The 16,068-nt window shown below is 55.3% G+C and overlaps 1 protein-coding gene across 2 annotated transcripts in view; it reads left to right on the forward strand.

Annotated features, from left to right (window-relative positions):
* Nucleotides 1–14,456, forward strand: part of Ece1 (endothelin converting enzyme 1) — a 95,870-nt gene extending 81,414 nt beyond the window's left edge. For both annotated transcript variants that reach the window (XM_077109973.1, XM_077109972.1), the window contains exons 11-19: nt 246–356; nt 2,306–2,404; nt 3,120–3,197; nt 4,735–4,838; nt 8,172–8,282; nt 8,912–8,979; nt 9,677–9,867; nt 11,264–11,359; nt 12,137–14,456. In XM_077109973.1, coding sequence (XP_076966088.1) covers nt 246–356; nt 2,306–2,404; nt 3,120–3,197; nt 4,735–4,838; nt 8,172–8,282; nt 8,912–8,979; nt 9,677–9,867; nt 11,264–11,359; nt 12,137–12,313 — 1,035 coding nt within the window. In that variant the 3' untranslated portion in view covers nt 12,314–14,456. The remainder of the gene's footprint in view (nt 1–245; nt 357–2,305; nt 2,405–3,119; nt 3,198–4,734; nt 4,839–8,171; nt 8,283–8,911; nt 8,980–9,676; nt 9,868–11,263; nt 11,360–12,136) is intronic.
* Nucleotides 14,457–16,068: the final 1,612 nt, after the last annotated feature.

Genomic DNA, 16,068 nt, shown 5'->3' on the forward strand with positions numbered 1-16,068 from the left:
TGGCCCATCCCTGCCTGCTAGGGGTGCTCAGTGGCAGACCTTCGTGAAGTGCCAATCACAGAGACTGGCACTCAGGTGGTGGCCATGAGGGGTGTCTGTGGCCTAAAGTAACTTCTGCGGTCAGAAGAGGTCTGTCTCCCTGGAGTTCTGGGGGGAAGCACAGGCCCCCGATGGCGCCACCTCCCAGACAGGCCTTGGGAGAAGGAGGACTGGGCCCAGTGACCCTCTGCGCTCGTGTTTTCCAGACCTGCCTTCCTCGCTGGAAGTTTTGCGTGAGTGACACGGAAAACAACCTGGGCTTTGCCCTGGGCCCCATGTTTGTCAAAGCGACCTTCGCCGAGGACAGCAAGAACATAGTAAGTACCTCCCCTGTGGACAGAGTGGGCATGGCATCTGCTGGACCACCCCCCCCACCCCCCCATCCCCCCGAGCCTGACAGCCCACACTCTGCTCTGCCCTGGGCCTTTCCTGCTCCAGGCCACAGGATCCCGGGCCTTCTTTAACTCAGAGGCCGTCTCCTCAGGCTGCAGGGCGTGACTTGCTAAATGACTTCCGTGGTTGAGGCCAGGCCAGTTGTTTGTGTTATTTAATTTGATCTTCCCAGTGACCCCATGAGGCTACCACAGCCATCTCCACCTCCTGGGGCTGCGAAGGACCCCACCAGGTAATGTTGACCTGGAAGTGACATTTTTCTTACTCTGAGGGTGACAGAATTATTCGAGCAGGTAGAGGATCATCATGGCTGAGTGCTAGGGAGACAGCCAGCCCCCAGCTCAGATTCTGGCTCTGTCACTTGGCTGGGTGACTTGAGCGGTGTTCTCCCCTCACCTGGGACATGAAAGTGGGGCTGTCCCTTCTGCAGAGGGGTGTTAAGGTGAGATAGCAATAAATCACCAAGTCGATCTTAAAGCAAGAGACGGAACCTTTAATCACCAGTTGATGTCTGGATCCACCAGCTGGCGGGCCAAGGGCCAGGCTGCTAGCCACACCCTTTGACCCCTCCCAGGGTTCGAGCACACCTTTTGTAGTCCAAAACCATATTAACGCATAAGTGGCTGTTGCTATGATTCAGATCCATAAGCAAACATCATAAGATCTAAAATCACTAGCAGTAAAGAGGGTGGGCCAAAACGTCCCTAGTCGAGAACAAGTTAAAGAATGGCTGCTAACATCTAGACAGTCCACCTCTGACAGGGTAGATTGTCCAAGAAAAATGGGAACTGAAGAGGGGACACTTTTACGTTGTGTAAGAATTGCCATCTGTGTCGCCTAACATGCCGTGCTAGGCAACCGCTCGCTGATGGGCGCAGAGGCGGGGCTTTCCCACGGGAGAAGCCTTTCTTACATGATGTGGGGTCTCAGGGCAAAATGGAATCTGTGTGGTCATTGCCCACACAGCCTGGCCATAACAAAATGAGATGCTACACATAAAGAACACCTGGCCCAAAATAAGCTACAGTCAATGGCAGCGATTGTTTATCACTAATGGTATTATTTGCGTAATTAGTATCTGTAGTCAAGGGGCAGCACTGCACCTCCAATCTGCTGAGGCAGGGGCTGGGGTGGTGGCTCAGCGGTGGAGCCCTCGCCTAGCACATGCGAGGCCCTGGGTTCAATCCTCAGCACCACATAAAAATAAGTAAAATAAAAGTATTATGTCCAACTACAACTAATATATATATATATATATATATATATATATATATATATATATATATATTATTATTATTATTTTTAATCTGCTGAGGCAGAATCTGAGTCCAGGTCTGTCTGGCCCCAGCCCCACGGCTCTTGCCTTCCCCTTCCCCAGAATCTTCCATCTTCTATCTTTGGCCCCCGGGTCTGCCCTCCATCGTCACCCTCAACAGCTGCCATTTGTGCCCTGAGTCCTTTCTGAGTGCCTCTCAGATCAAGTTCTCTGGGTGTTAAAGCTCTATTCCATCAAAAAGGATCCCATCAGCCTGGGAGAGGCCATGTCTTCTGGACGGCTCCAAAAGAGCACTCCACCACGCTGAAGGCTCCGAAAAGTCCTGCGGACCTTTCCGCTTCCCCAAGGCACGTCCAAGCTCATTCGGCCACAGAGACCAGTGCATGGAAGGCCCGTCTCGTCTCGCGGGATGTCTGTCCCTGTTAGGAACATGGTCCGGAAGCACAGCCATGGCCACCCTCTTAGCCCGCTCTGCAGAACCCGAGGCCTTGAGCCAACCTCAGTTTGACCTCGGGTCCAGTGTCATCCTGCCTGGGGCACTGGTTGCATCCAGGGGGCCAGTGCCCAGAGCTGAGGGTGCAACATCTGTCTCCTCAGGCCAGCGAGATAATCCTGGAGATCAAGAAGGCCTTTGAGGAGAGCCTGAGCACGCTGAAGTGGATGGATGAGGACACCCGGAAATCAGCCAAGGAGAAGGTGAGGCCGCCCGGGAGCTCGGGCCACCCAGGCTTCCTGCACCGGGCGAGAGCAGCAGCAGAGAGAGCAGGGCTAGGAGAGGCCAGCCTGTCCCCTGGGCACGCATGGGTGCTGTCCTGCCTTGTGACCAGTCTAGCAGGCTGGGGGGACAGCCTGAAGCTCAGTGTCACACATCTCTTGGCTGAAGGTGGACAGGCAGGAGAGCACGCGCAAGAGAGGTGGACCAAGCCACTGTGGTGCTCGCTCCCTCCACAGCTCCCAGTCCCCCAGCAGTGGGGGACAGAGCCTCAGAACCTCATCACCTCCCAAAGGTTCCAACACTTGAACTCTGGGGACACATTTGGACCATAGCAGCTTCCCTTGGGGAAGCAACATTTAACAGAAACCCAAAAGATGAACTGGGGGCTGGGGTGGTGGCTCAGCCGTAGAGCGCTCGCCTAGCCTGTGTGAGGCACTGGGTTCGATCCTCAGCACCACATAAAAGTAAAAAAAAAAAAAAAAGATATTGTGTCCACCTATAACAACTAAAAAATAAATATTAAAAAAAAAGAGAAGTTAGGCAAGGGGGGAATGTTTCCAAAAAGATGTGAAAGCCCTAAGTGGGGAGGGGCCTGATCCCCCGCCCCTTGACGTGACCCTGAGCCCAGAGCCCACAAAGCTGGGGCCAGCTGGCCAGCATCGCGGGTGCTCAGTCCTCTGTGTCCCTCCCATCCAGGCGGACGCCATCTACAACATGATAGGCTACCCCAACTTCATTATGGACCCCAAGGAACTGGACAAAGTGTTCAACGACGTGAGTGGCTTACGCCCTGCTATCCCAAGTGCCCACTTGGGCAGGGTCCAAGGTGGGCGGGGCGCCCAGGGCTTCTGGAGGCAGGGAGGCTGACCTGGCATCATGACAGCCATCAGGGGATGAGCTCAGCGGGAGAGCGCTGGCCTCGCATCATGACTCCAACTGGGTTCAACCCAAGCACTGCAAAAAGGGGGGGGTAGCGGGGCTGAGGTTGGCTCAGTGGCAAAGCGCTTGCCTCACACACATGAGGCCCTGGGTTCGATCCTCAGAACCACATTAAATAAATAAAAAAAATAAAGATATTGTGTCCATCTACAACTAAGAAATTAAAAAAAAATAAAAGACTTGGGGAAGCACCTGACCCTGAGCCCAGAGCCCACAGGGCTGGGGTCAGCTGGCCAGCATCGCAGCCCTAAAACACCACGGGGCGGCGGGGGGGAGGAGAGTGAAGCCCCTCACACCCCGCTCCTGCCCCAGAACGGCCACCTGTCTTCAGGGTCGTACCCCAACCTCCTCAGAGAAAACTTGGACCTCAAATTTTGACCTTGAGATGGGGATGGGAAAGAGGAGGCAGCCATCCCCAATGCATGGTGAAGCTCCACCGAGGCAGAGGGGGATTGCTGCCTCCTGCTGCCAGAACCTTCGGCACATCACCCCTTTAAGTGGGTTGTGATTCTGCCCCAAATGATAGTTTCCTATCTTCTCATGAGTGAAATTCAGGCATTTATGAAATTATAATAACCTCTCATCATGGTTCTATTTAAAACCTAAGACTATTAAAATTACTTCTGAGAATAGGAGACTCATTCCGCAGCCATGTTTCTTGAGAATAATTTCAGACACCCCAGGGTCATCCTGATGCGAGACCCAGAGTCTCCTGGAGACGGCTCAGGCAGGGCCCACAGGACAGGGGCCTGCCCCTGAGGGCCCAGTGTTTTACCACAGCCCTTGGGTATGCCATAAAGATCTGGAGTGGACCTGGGGGAGGGCTTTGCACCTGTTAGGAGCTGAGAGGCCGGGTCCAGGGGTGGGGGGTGTGATAACGCCTGTCCCCTGGCATTTCAGAGCTAGATTCCAGCGTGGTTCATTAAATCTGTGCTGTCCAATTTGTTAGCTACCAGCCATGGGGGGCTATTTAATTAATCAAAACTTAAGTTAATTAAAATTTAATTACACTAGCACATTTGAGATGCTCAGTAGCCACCTGTCACCAGAGTCTACCGTATTGGCCAGTGTAGGCGGAGAACACACGGAGAACACACCCATCGTCACAGTCCTGTAGGACAGTGATGGAGATACTTCTTGCCCAAGGGAACCACTGCCGGGGCATCCTGCAGCACTGTGACACTGGCAGGCGCCTGAAGGAGACAGTTGTTGCTGGGCCCAGCAGGTTAGAGGCCTCGGAGGGGCGGAGCCTGCAGCTCCGAGCCCACACTCTGGCCCTGGGCCTGCCGACCCATCCCTTCACCTCGTGGGGTCTGAGTTTCTGACTTTCCCCTGGGGTTGCTCCCATCTGTGTCTCTGCTTCTTTCCTCAGTACACGGCAGTTCCAGACCTCTACTTCGAGAACGCCATGCGATTTTTCAACTTCTCATGGAGGGTCACCGCTGACCAGCTCAGGAAAGCCCCCAACAGAGACCAGTGAGTCCCCCAGGCCCGGCCAGGAAGGCCTTGGTTCCCCACCATAGGGATGCACCCCACTGAGCTTGCCTTCCTCACCCACTGTCAGGTGCCAGGTGTGACTGTCACAGAGGCCCTCTTTTCAAATTAAGAAACCAAAAGCCGCTGGGTGCGGTGGCACATGCCTGTAATCCCAGCAGCTCAAGAGGCTGAGGCAAGGGGATCACAAGTTCAAAGCCAGCCTCAGCAACGGTGAGGTGCTAAGCAACTCAGTGAGACCCTGTTTCTAAATAAAATACAAAAGAGGACTGGGGATGTGGCCCAGTGGCCCAGTGCCCCTGAGTTCAATCCCCAGAATCCTCTGCAAAAAAAGCCAAAGTAGAGCCCATCCTGGCCCCAGTCTGGGTGCCGCAGTGCCCGGCCTGTTGGCAGAGTGAACCTGGCCTCTGAGGCCGAGGGGGCCTGGCACCACATCCCAGCTTCATGGCCTCAGCACTCAGAGCCTTCATTTCATTATCTTCGAAGTAGAAGGGAAGGGAACTGGTTCTTGGGTCATTGAAGCAATCCAGTGTGGGAACTGGGGACAGCCAGGCCCTGAGAGGAGGCCCTCCGCATGGGTGAGTGCCCCATAACTCCTCACAAACAGGAGCAGTGGTTTCTCCCACTGTCCCACTGAGGGCTGGGGAAGGTTCTAGATGGGTGCTGATGACCAAGCACTTTAACACACTGCAAATCCCACTGTGCATCAGTGTCCCCTGGAGAGCAGTTTCAAAAATAGTCTCCAAGGATGAGGGTGTAGCTCCGCGGTAGAGTACATGCCTAGTACTTGAGACCCTGGGTTCCCTCCCCAGCACTGCCAAAAATGTGTGTGGGGGTGTGGGGGTTGCCTCCTGACGTTTTTTTGTTGTAGTTTTTGGTTGTGGGGGCTTTTGCAGCAGGGGGTAGGGAGTTCCTGGGGATTGAACCCAGGAGTGCTTTATCACTGGGCTAAATTCCCAGCCCTTTTTAATTTTTTATCTTGAGACAGGGTTTGACTAAGTTGCTGAGAGCCTCACTAGGTTGCTGAAGCTGGCCTTGAACATGTGATCCTCCTGCCTCTACCTCCCAAATTTGCTGGGATTACAGTTGTGCACCACTGCACCTGGCCATAGCCTAACTTCTACCCCAGATCTTAAGTCAGAATAATCTGGAGAAAGACCCTTCTTTTTAAAATGGTCTCCCCAGGAAAGTTAGATGTAGTCAGCCCCGTACTAGTCCCTCCACTCCTGAAACAGGATAAATCTTACCAAGTCAGAACGAGTCCTCTTTGCCTCTGGCGCCCTCTTGTGGGCAATGGAGGTTCAAACATCTTTTTCCTTCAAGTTTTCCATTGTCAATGAGGGTCCCCCTAACAAACAAGAAGGTAGGTGGACCTTCACCTTCAGAATATGGCACAGACACTACTGCCAATTTACCTGGCTTCTTAAGTTTTAGATTAAAAGTTTTCACTTAAACTTGTCTTCTAGCCAGACACAGCAGTATTCATCTGCAACCCAAGCTACCCAGGTGGCTGAGGCAGAAGGAGCCAAAGTTCAAGGCCAGCCTCGGCAATTTAGCAAAGTAAAAAATAAGGGCAAGGGATGAAGCCCAGTGATAGAGCACCCGTGGGTTCAGTCCCCAAGGAAGGAAAGATTAATGCATTATGGAAAATCTGAGCCAGTCGTGGTGGTGCACACCTATAATCCCAGTGGCTCAGGAGGCATGGGCAGAAGTTCAAAGCCAGCCTCAGCAAAAGTGAGGTACTAAGCAACTCAGTGAGACCCTGTCTCTAAATACATACAATATAGGGCTGGGGCTGGGGCTTAGTGGTCAAGTGCCCCTGAATTCAATCCCCATTAACCTCCTTGCCCCCCCCCAAAAAAAAATATAATATGAAAAATCTGAAAACTTATTCATGAACTTTTCATACCCTGTACACTAAAATCATTGATCTGTCTTGCACTTTTTGGATTTTTTACATAATTTTTTACATAATGGCTCATGCATTGGTCCTTTGGAAAATAGTGTTTTGCCAGGCATGGTAGCACACGCCTGCAATCGCAGCAGCTGAGGAGGCTGAGGCAGGAGGATCATGAGTTCAAAGCCAGCCTCAGCAATTTAGCAAGACCCTAAGCAACTCAGCAAGACCCTGTCTCTAAATACTATATAAAAAAGGGTTGGGGATGGGGCTCAGTGGTTACACACCCCTGGGTTCAGTCTCCAGTACAAAAAAAAAAAAAAAAAAAAAAAACAGAAAAGAAAAAAAATCGTGGTTCCACTAAGATTTACAGATTTTCCACTCTCATATACTGCAGCCAAAAAAAAAAAAAAAAATCCACATTAGTTAACATCATAATTGACCTCCTGAGAAAAGTCTTAAAGTACTGGGAAGCTATCAAATTCATGATGGTCAATACAAGTTTTCCAAAATTTTAATATTTCTTTGAAACTTCATTTTTCTTGAAACCTCAGATTTTTATCATTGGTAATAAATGACAAAATGTGAATTAGTTCCCCTGAGGTGCTAAGCTTCCTTTTTCATTTTCAAGAACATGTCTGCCTAGTTGCCCAAGTCCAAAATTCCATGGCTGATCGGTCATCCGAAGAGGATGAGAGAGGCCTGAAGCACCACGTGGGTATTCCCCATTGGTCACACAGGATATTAAAAAGACTGGTACTTGGGGGTCGAGATTTAATGGAATTAATGATTAGGCTACTTTTTCCTGGGTGTTGTCAATGAAAATGACCCGCTGGCTTGTTTTGGTTGGAGCACCTGCTGGTGTGGGAACTGGGGACAGCCAGGCCCTGAGAGGAGGCCACTAGGACTTGCCCGGCCCCCTGCCCAGGCCCCCTGCTGGTGTGGGAACTGGGGACAGCCAGGCCCTGAGAGGTGGCCACTAGGACTTGCCCGGCCCCCTGCCCAGGCGGCAGCAGTGTCATCCACGGTTGCTTTTGTACCATGATGCAGATCTCAACACGTGGCAGAGGCAGAGTGTCTCAATGTTATAATGAAAATAGTTTTGACATCATAAACCAGAGGATCTTGGGGACTGTCATTTTAGACCACACCTTAGAACGGCTGCTAGACACATTTCAAGCCTCAAAAATAACCTCAGTTCAATATCTGATGGTCCCTCTTGCTGTCTGTGAGCGCCTCGGTCTGGCACCCTCTGAGGTGACATCACTGATTTATAGGTATTCAGGTGTTTTCTAGCTTCCCCCTCAGAAACAGTGCTGCCCGATGTCCTTGTGCTGACCTGGTCCTGGGGTCAAGGAGTACCCACTGGCGTTCCGCTCCGCCCACCGCCTGGGCTCTCACGCACCTGTTGCTTGCAGGTGGAGCATGACCCCACCCATGGTGAACGCTTACTACTCGCCCACCAAGAACGAGATCGTGTTTCCGGCTGGGATCCTGCAGGCGCCCTTCTACACCCGCTCCTCGCCCAAGTAGGCCATCTCTGGTGCTGGTGCCCCGATGGGTCCCCTGCCCCTCAGCCAGCCCTGTGTCTGCAGCTGACCCTGACAGCCATCTCACTGAGCCATCTGTGCCCTGGTGGCCCAGGTGGCCTAGGATTGCAGCGTTGTGGGTGCAGAGCGCAGCAGCCCCTGTCCCCTGCCTTCCCTCCAGGGGTCTCTGGGGCCGAAAGCTCCTGCAACTAGGAAACGTGGCACAGTTGTGCAGTCAAGAGCCCCATGTGGGAAATACTGCTGTGACGGTGGCTTAGAGCAGTCGCAGCCAGGGAGTTGGCGGGGTGAGGGCGCTGTCCTAGAAGCAGGACTCCTGGGATGACCGTGTGGAGCTTGGGAAGAGGTGCTGGCCCATTCCCAGGCTTCGTTTGCTTTAAAGCTTAACTGCTAGTCTGTGGGAGGGGACAGTGATCCTCTAGAGTGTCCAGCACGTGCATGTCACCCACAGGGCACAGCTGGCTCCCTTAGACTGCCCAGCCTCCCACTGTCTCCAGGGCTGTGTCCCACAGAGCCCCGAGAGACTCTGCTACATCTCAGGCCCAACAAGTGAGGGCCACATGGCAGGGCAGGAGCCAGAGGCCTTGCTCTCACTTTGCATCTCCCTCCAGGGCCTTAAACTTTGGTGGCATTGGTGTCGTCGTGGGCCATGAGCTGACTCATGCTTTTGATGATCAAGGTACAGGTTCCTTGGGGTCCCTCCAGACAGAGCCCATCAGCTTCTTAGCCCCACTGCCTCTGCTCCCTGAGACTTAGCTTTGGAGAGAAGGACCAGAGTCTAAACCCTGGCTCGGCCGCTTGCCAAATGCTCTCACCTCGGCAAGTCACATCATTCTCCAAGCCTCCGTCTCCTTATCTGCAAAATGGGTGCAACAGGTCCAGGTGGGGTGGGGAGGATCGTGTGAAGGCTATAGTGAGCACCTTCTGCAGGGTGCTGGGTGCTCGGTGCTCAGTAGGAGTCAGGAGTCAGAGACGTGGAAGTCACACCCTCCTCAGCAGCTAGTGTCCAGGGTCTTCCTCAACTGCCCCCTGCTCGGGGACAAGAAGGAAGTGGCAGAGACCCTGGAAACCAGGCCTGTCATGTGCTCCTGATTCTGCCAACTCCACTGGCCCCTTGCTGGCCTCCATTCCTTGGGATCCGAGGCCCTTGGCCAGTGGAGATCCACCCTGCACCTCAAACCTTTGTACAGCCACCTGGCCGCCTGCCTGGCCACTTTCCCCACCCTCTCCCACTCGGTCTGGCCCTCGGGTGGGCATCCTGTCCCTGTACAGGCTGGAGGGTGGGGTCAGACAGGGGAACCCACTTCCCACGGGGAGGGAAGAAGAGCCATAGCAGGGACAGGTCCCAGGGTGCCACTCCTGCGCTCCGACCACAGGGCGGGAGTATGACAAGGACGGGAACCTGCGGCCCTGGTGGAAGAACTCCTCGGTGGAGGCCTTCAAGCAGCAGACGGAGTGCATGGTGGAGCAGTACAGCAGCTACAGCGTGAACGGGGAGCCGGTGAACGGCCGCCACACCCTCGGGGAGAACATCGCAGACAACGGGGGCCTCAAGGCGGCCTATCGGGTGGGTCTGCTCCCCCTGTGCACCTGTCCAGGTCCACGTCTGTCCAGATGCCTCATCAGTAGGTCCGCGTAGAGACGCCTGGCAAGCTGCAGGAGTGCTGTGCCTCGGCTTCCTCGTCTGTCGGTGGGGGTGGGGAGGAGTGAGCACTGACTGTGGACGCAGCGCCTGAGCCGAGTGCCCAAGGCCTTCTGCTTGGAGACCACCTGCTTGAGAGTCCCAGGAGAGAGCCAGGGCGGGGTCCACCTGCAGAGCCAGCCCTTTCTTACCTTTGCAGGGGAACCCACTGCCAGGTAGGGCAGCAGGGCCCAGGAGGACACTGAGCACAGAGCCAGTTCTGGGTTCCGATCCTAGTCTGGAGTAAGTCGCTACCGTCTGAGCCCATTGGCTTGGCTCTGAGCCCCTGACCTGCACCCTCAGGTGGCTGGAGGTGAAAGCAAGTGACTCAGACACAGGTCCCGGCCCCGAGAGACAGCCTGGCGACTCACCAAGGAAAAAGGGCCAGGGGCAGCGGGTAGTGGAAGGAGTCGGGAGCAAGGGCCTCTGTCACTGAGAAAGGAGCTTGGTTCTATTCTGGCGACAGTGAGAACCACTCCAGGGTCAAACAGGAGACATGATCTAAATCCTTCTTTAAGGCAGGTCTGCAAGCCGGCAGCCCATGGGCAAATCCAGCCCCAGCCTGTCCCCGTAGGTTTGGGGGACCTGGCCACACTGTGTCCACAGGTTGCCTGTGGCTACTTCTGCACTCTGAGCGCAGAGGAGGATAGTTCAACAGGGACCGGTAGCCCCAAAGCTGGAACATCCACTCCGGCCCTCACAGAGGAGGTCTGCCAACACTCGCCCTAGACGGTTCGCTCGAGTTGCCACATGAGGAGGGGACCAGGCTTGTGTCCTCGGTTCCTCTGAATTAGGGAGACCCGTTGGAAACTGTTGTGAGGTTACCCAGGCGAGAGGCCGTGTGGAACAGGGAAGGGTGAGGAGGGTCAGATTCGGGGTGTTTGGCTTAGCTGGAAGAGTTGGGGGGAACTCTGAGCCTGAGTAACTAGGAGGGTGGTGGTGCCATCCTATGGTGGCAGGTTTGGTGAGGGTACGTGTGTGTGACTTATTCCTCTGTGCCCTGCTGAGTTGGATGTGACCTTGGGTGTCCAGCTAAGGCAGTTGAATATCCAGATCAGGGAAGAGGCTGGTGCCAAAGTGCACATTGGAGAGCCATCAGCATTGTGTGGCGTTTTAGACCTTGGGGTCGATTGCACTCCCCTTTAGGGAGGGAGCAGAGAAAGAGGAGGGATCCTCCAGGCTGAGCCGAGGCCCAGAACCCAGAAACCAACCCCGGCCTGCACACTAGCCCCTCGCCCCTGTGTCCTGGCTGCCCTCAAACTCTGGCCTTCTCTCCTCCCAGGCTTACCAGAACTGGGTAAAGAAGAACGGGGAGGAGCAGACCTTGCCCACGCTGGGTCTCACCAATGACCAGCTCTTCTTCCTGGGGTTTGCACAGGTGAGTTCATTAGGGGAACAGGTAAGGTCCCCTCCAATCACCAGCTCCCTAACTCATCAGACCATCTTCAGGTCATTAGCCTGTGAAGAGGTGAGCTTCCTGTCATTAGAGAGATTCAAGGAAGGGCCAAGAAAGAATCCTAGTATCCTGTATGTGGTGGAGTAGGCCCCTCCTGGTTCTGGGGTTCTAGAAACTTCTTAACATAGCCAGACACGGTAATGCATGCCTATTATCCCAGCTCCTTGGGAAGCTGAGACAGGAGGATCACCAGTTCGAGGTCAGCCTCAGCAACTTAACAAGACCCTGTCTCAAAATAGAAAATGAAAAGGGCTGGGGATGTAGCTCAGTGAGAGAGCAGCCCTGGATTCAGTCCCCAGAACCGGGGGAGAAAGAAATCAAGACCCACCAGGTTGGCACTTGAGTTGGCCTTCAGTTGATTCCCAGAGCTGCCTCTCGAGAGAGTGTCCTGCCCAGGAAATATGAAATCTGGACTAAATCCAAGATTTGTAAAGTGGAGTTTAGGCAGAATCCCAGCCTGGTACGTTGGTATCAGACAGAGACCCGGCTCTGGCTGAAGAGCCACAGCTTGGTGACACCTGCGTCAGAGAGGGGCATAGGCGCACTCCGGCCTCCCCTCCGACCCACCCACGGGCCTTCCTGAGTCCTTGGGGTGTGAGCACCAGGCGAGGGCTCATCCCACCCCTGCAGCGGTGGGGCCAGTCTGGCGGCCTCAGGGCCCCACAGTGACCCCAGCTTCTCCCCCTTGTTCCCTCAAAGGTCTGGTGCTCTGTCCGAACGCCCGAGAGCTCTCACGAAGGCCTCATCACCGACCCCCACAGCCCCTCTCGCTTCAGGGTCATCGGCTCCCTCTCCAATTCCAAAGAGTTCTCAGAGCACTTCCACTGCCCCCTTGGGTCACCCATGAACCCTCATCACAAGTGTGAAGTCTGGTAAAGGGCAGAGCACAGAGAGCCAAGACGGAAGAGAGGAAGGGGCTGAGGACGGGCCCCCAGGGGAGGCTGCCGAGTCCGCCCCTTCTTCCAGCCCCTTGGCCGCCCAGGGCCCCTTCCCCGAACTGGAGGGTTTGCAGCCGGCACTGGGCCGGGTGGGGGTCCTCTGCATACCCGAGTTGCTCCCCTGTGCAGACCGGCGTCCCAGCGAGCACCAGCTCCAGTGGGCATTCGGGTGCCGGGCTGGTGGCTCACCAGGCCTGGGCCCCACAGCGACAAGGGCCGGGGGACACAGCCCCCTCGCCCACATCCAGCACCACATAGACCACAATTACCACTGTGTCAAATGCTTTAAGATCTATTTTTTGGGGAAACTATTTTTTAAACATTGTGGAATACACTGGAAATCTTCAGGGAAAAATGCATTTAAAACACTTTTTTTTTTTTTTTTTTGAGGGAAGGATTGTTATATTTATTATATGTTTTCTTTTTTTTTTTTTTTCCTAAATAACCTGTGGACAAAGGAAGCCCCACTGATTTACCCCCTCACTGCAAGGCTGGGCTGAGTCAGGAACACACACACACCTGCCCCAGGCCACTAAGCAAATCCTCTGACTGTGGTTACTACTGCATGGTCACCCACAGACAGGAAATGGGGGAGCCAGGCAGAGGCCCAGTTCATGGCCAGCTGCTCTCAGCTTGCTGCCCCTGTCCCCGGAGCTCAACCATGGAAACCCCAGCAAGGAAGATCTCATCCCCACAGTCACAGCAGGGGACTGATGGCTATGGCAGATGAAGCCAGGTCTGAGGGCACCCAAGCTGGAGCACAGGGCCCTCCAGCACCAGATGCTCGCAGCTGACCATAGACCTTCTCTTTTGGTCCTTCCTCTTCGGGTCACCCCCGGGACCTGTTGCTTCTCTGTAGCAACCCCCCACCCCAGCCATTCTGGGCTCTGCCTTGCAGGATCCCTCTCCCCCAAGGGAAGGAGGAAAGAGAAGGCCGCTCTTGTCTGCAGCAGGGTCCAGATCCTCCCCTGAGCTCCGTCCTCAGCCCCCAGCCTGGTCAGCTTCCAGACCAGTTCTCTAGTGCCTTATCTGAGGCTGCGGCCTGGGCCGTGCTGAGGAGATGACCCCTGCCCCAGCGGCCCCTGGCCTCCTCAGTGGAGCCCCCAAGTGTCCTGATTGGAACCCAAGGCCATACTCCCACTCCTGATGCTCACAGGGCCACCCCTCAGCCCCCAGGAGCTCTGGCCTGCAGGGCTGTGGCTCTGGGTAATAGAAGTTAGATGCCGCTGCCCTCGCCGTGGGCTCTAGCCAACAAGGCCCCCTGGTTTAGATCAGGACGGCCCCTGCAGCTGGACAGGCTCCCCTCCTTAGACAGGAGGCTAAGGGAAGGGTTCCTCAGCCCAGTCTAGCCCGTGGAGTCAAGAGGCCACAGCTCCTCCCAACAGCAGATGCTCAGGCTCCACCAGGTAGGTGGACCCGACTGCAGCCGCACAGCAGCCCCCTTGAGAGATTAGGCCCTGCCCCATGGCGCGCCCCTTACCGAGGAAGCCTTGTCCAAGAGGCGCAGACAGCTCAGCCTTGCCCTGTGAGCTCGGGTCAGCAGGAGGCTTGCAAGTAGGCTCCAGGTGAGGCCCCTGTTCCTCACAAACAAGTTCAAGGCCTGGGAGCTCTTTGGGAGAAAGATAAGAAGGAACCAGGGAAGGAGCTAGTGCCAGCCACCTGGGAGGTGGGCCTTTCCCATCCCTGCGCCTCCCTGTGCCTCCGCTGCCCCACCCTCCTGCCTTCCCCAGGGAAGGGTGCTCCTGGAAACTGTCACACCACCAGGCAGAAGCAAGTGTCTTGGGCTGGAGTCTAGCCAGAGGGAATGGAGGTGGCACTCCCTGTCAGGATGTGCGGGGGCAGGGGGAGAAGCCCAGGCCCACGCAGAGGCAGCGTCCCCACTCCCATTGCCCCTCCACAGTGTCAAGGCCAAGGGGAGATGGGCAGTGCACTCCCAAGACCAGGGGAGCCACAGGGCTTGCTTCTCTGTGGGCACATGGGTGTGGGGTTTGGAGGTGGGAATCTATTTTTTGTATTATGTTTCGTGCTACTGTAGTTTTGTGTGGCACTATTGTAATTAAAATAAAGTACTTATATCGAGAGCCACTTGTGTCCGAGTGTCCTTCCAGGGTGCTGTGCATCCTTTGGAACCACAAGAAAGCCCCAGCCAGCCCAGAATGGCCCACTCTAGCCTCACTAGGAAGAGGCTTTGGACCCTGAGGAACAGCTGGGGCTTCCTCCTGCCTGCGCCCACCTAGCCAACCCCCACCTAGCCAGCCGGGCTTCGTGGGCAGGCTTGTGTGCGCCCCCTACCCGTGAGAATGATGTGTCTCATGGCCTGGGCCCAAGGGGCTCCCTGGTCAACGTCATGTGTCCATTATCTCAGAGCCAAAGAGCTTCTGGATCTCAGATACTTGGACAGGGCAGGCAGGAAATTCAAAGAGGTCCAAAAAACAGCCTCCCCTGGCTTTTACATATGTACTTCCCGCTGCCTGGAATGTTCTGACTTCCCCACCTGGTGAACTCCTACCACCCTTCAGTGCCCCACTCACCATCACCTCCTCTAGGAAGCTTCAGGTCTGCATGGGGGTGCTCACACGGGCTTTCCTCTCCTTCCAGAGGGTCTTAGTTTACTAGGGCTGTTGTAACTAAGTACCACAAACATGGTGGCCTACAGGACAGATTGAGGTGTTGGCCTCCCAAGTCTCTGGGGTTACGGGTGTGGGTCACCAAGCCCGGCCTGACTCTACCTGTCTTTAATAGGAGTAGGTCATTTCTCTTGGACTCTGTTTCTCTGGCTATAAGACCTACAATGTCCTCTCTTCTACTGTCTTGGTAACCATCAGATATGGGCGACAGTAAGGATGCCAGAGCTCAGGTGCTTGAGCTCAGACTGTCCCCACGAGGTGCGAAGGGGCCTGCGAGGCCCATAGGCCCCAGTGTCTCCCCGGGGCAGCTGGGAGAGCCCCCTCCCCTCCAGCTCTTGTCCCCAGGAGAGCAGCCTGTTTAAGGAGAAGGTCCCTCCCTGTCACTGGCTCCCACCTCTTGTGTTTGACCCTGTTGTGTCCTGTTTGCTTGGTCTGGGGCAGTGCCAGGGATTAACCAGGCCTCAGGCTGCAAGCGCCACCACTGAGCCACACCCCAGGCCTCCAGCTTCTTCCTGGAGCCCAAACAGGCCAAGCCCTTTCCCACTGAGGCTCTGGGTCCCTTTTGTCCTTCAGGCTGGAATGTTCTCTGCCCAGAGGGCACACCCCTCCCCAGCAGGATGGATGCGTGAATTCTGTTTAGACCCGCCAGGAGTCACGTGCCTATTGGAGTGCAGCCATGTGCGAGAGTCTCACCCCGCCTCCCCTGGAGCTCCCGGTTTGTGGGACAGAGAATTTCTCAGCCCTGATGCTCAGAGGAGGTGTCATTCGGGGACACTGGGTTGCAGGCAGGAAGTGGCTGAGCTGGGTTCTGAACCCAGGCCACTCGATTGGAACACGTGAGAAGCCGCTAGAAACAGAAAGCCCCAGGGATGCCACGTGTGCAGAACACGCATGCGCGTACACACACACACACGCACGCACGCACACACACACGCATGCATGAAGGCACAGGATGGAGGAGCTGGCTGCTGCCCACCCTTTTCCCAAGAAGGGAGACCTAGCTTTTAGCCACCCTTCCCCCAGCCCTGGGCCTGCAGATGCCCTCCCTCCAGACAGGCCACCTCCC

The sequence above is a fragment of the Callospermophilus lateralis genome, chromosome 7 (assembly GCF_048772815.1).
Source record: "Callospermophilus lateralis isolate mCalLat2 chromosome 7, mCalLat2.hap1, whole genome shotgun sequence".
NCBI classification, from domain to species: Eukaryota; Metazoa; Chordata; class Mammalia; order Rodentia; family Sciuridae; genus Callospermophilus; species Callospermophilus lateralis.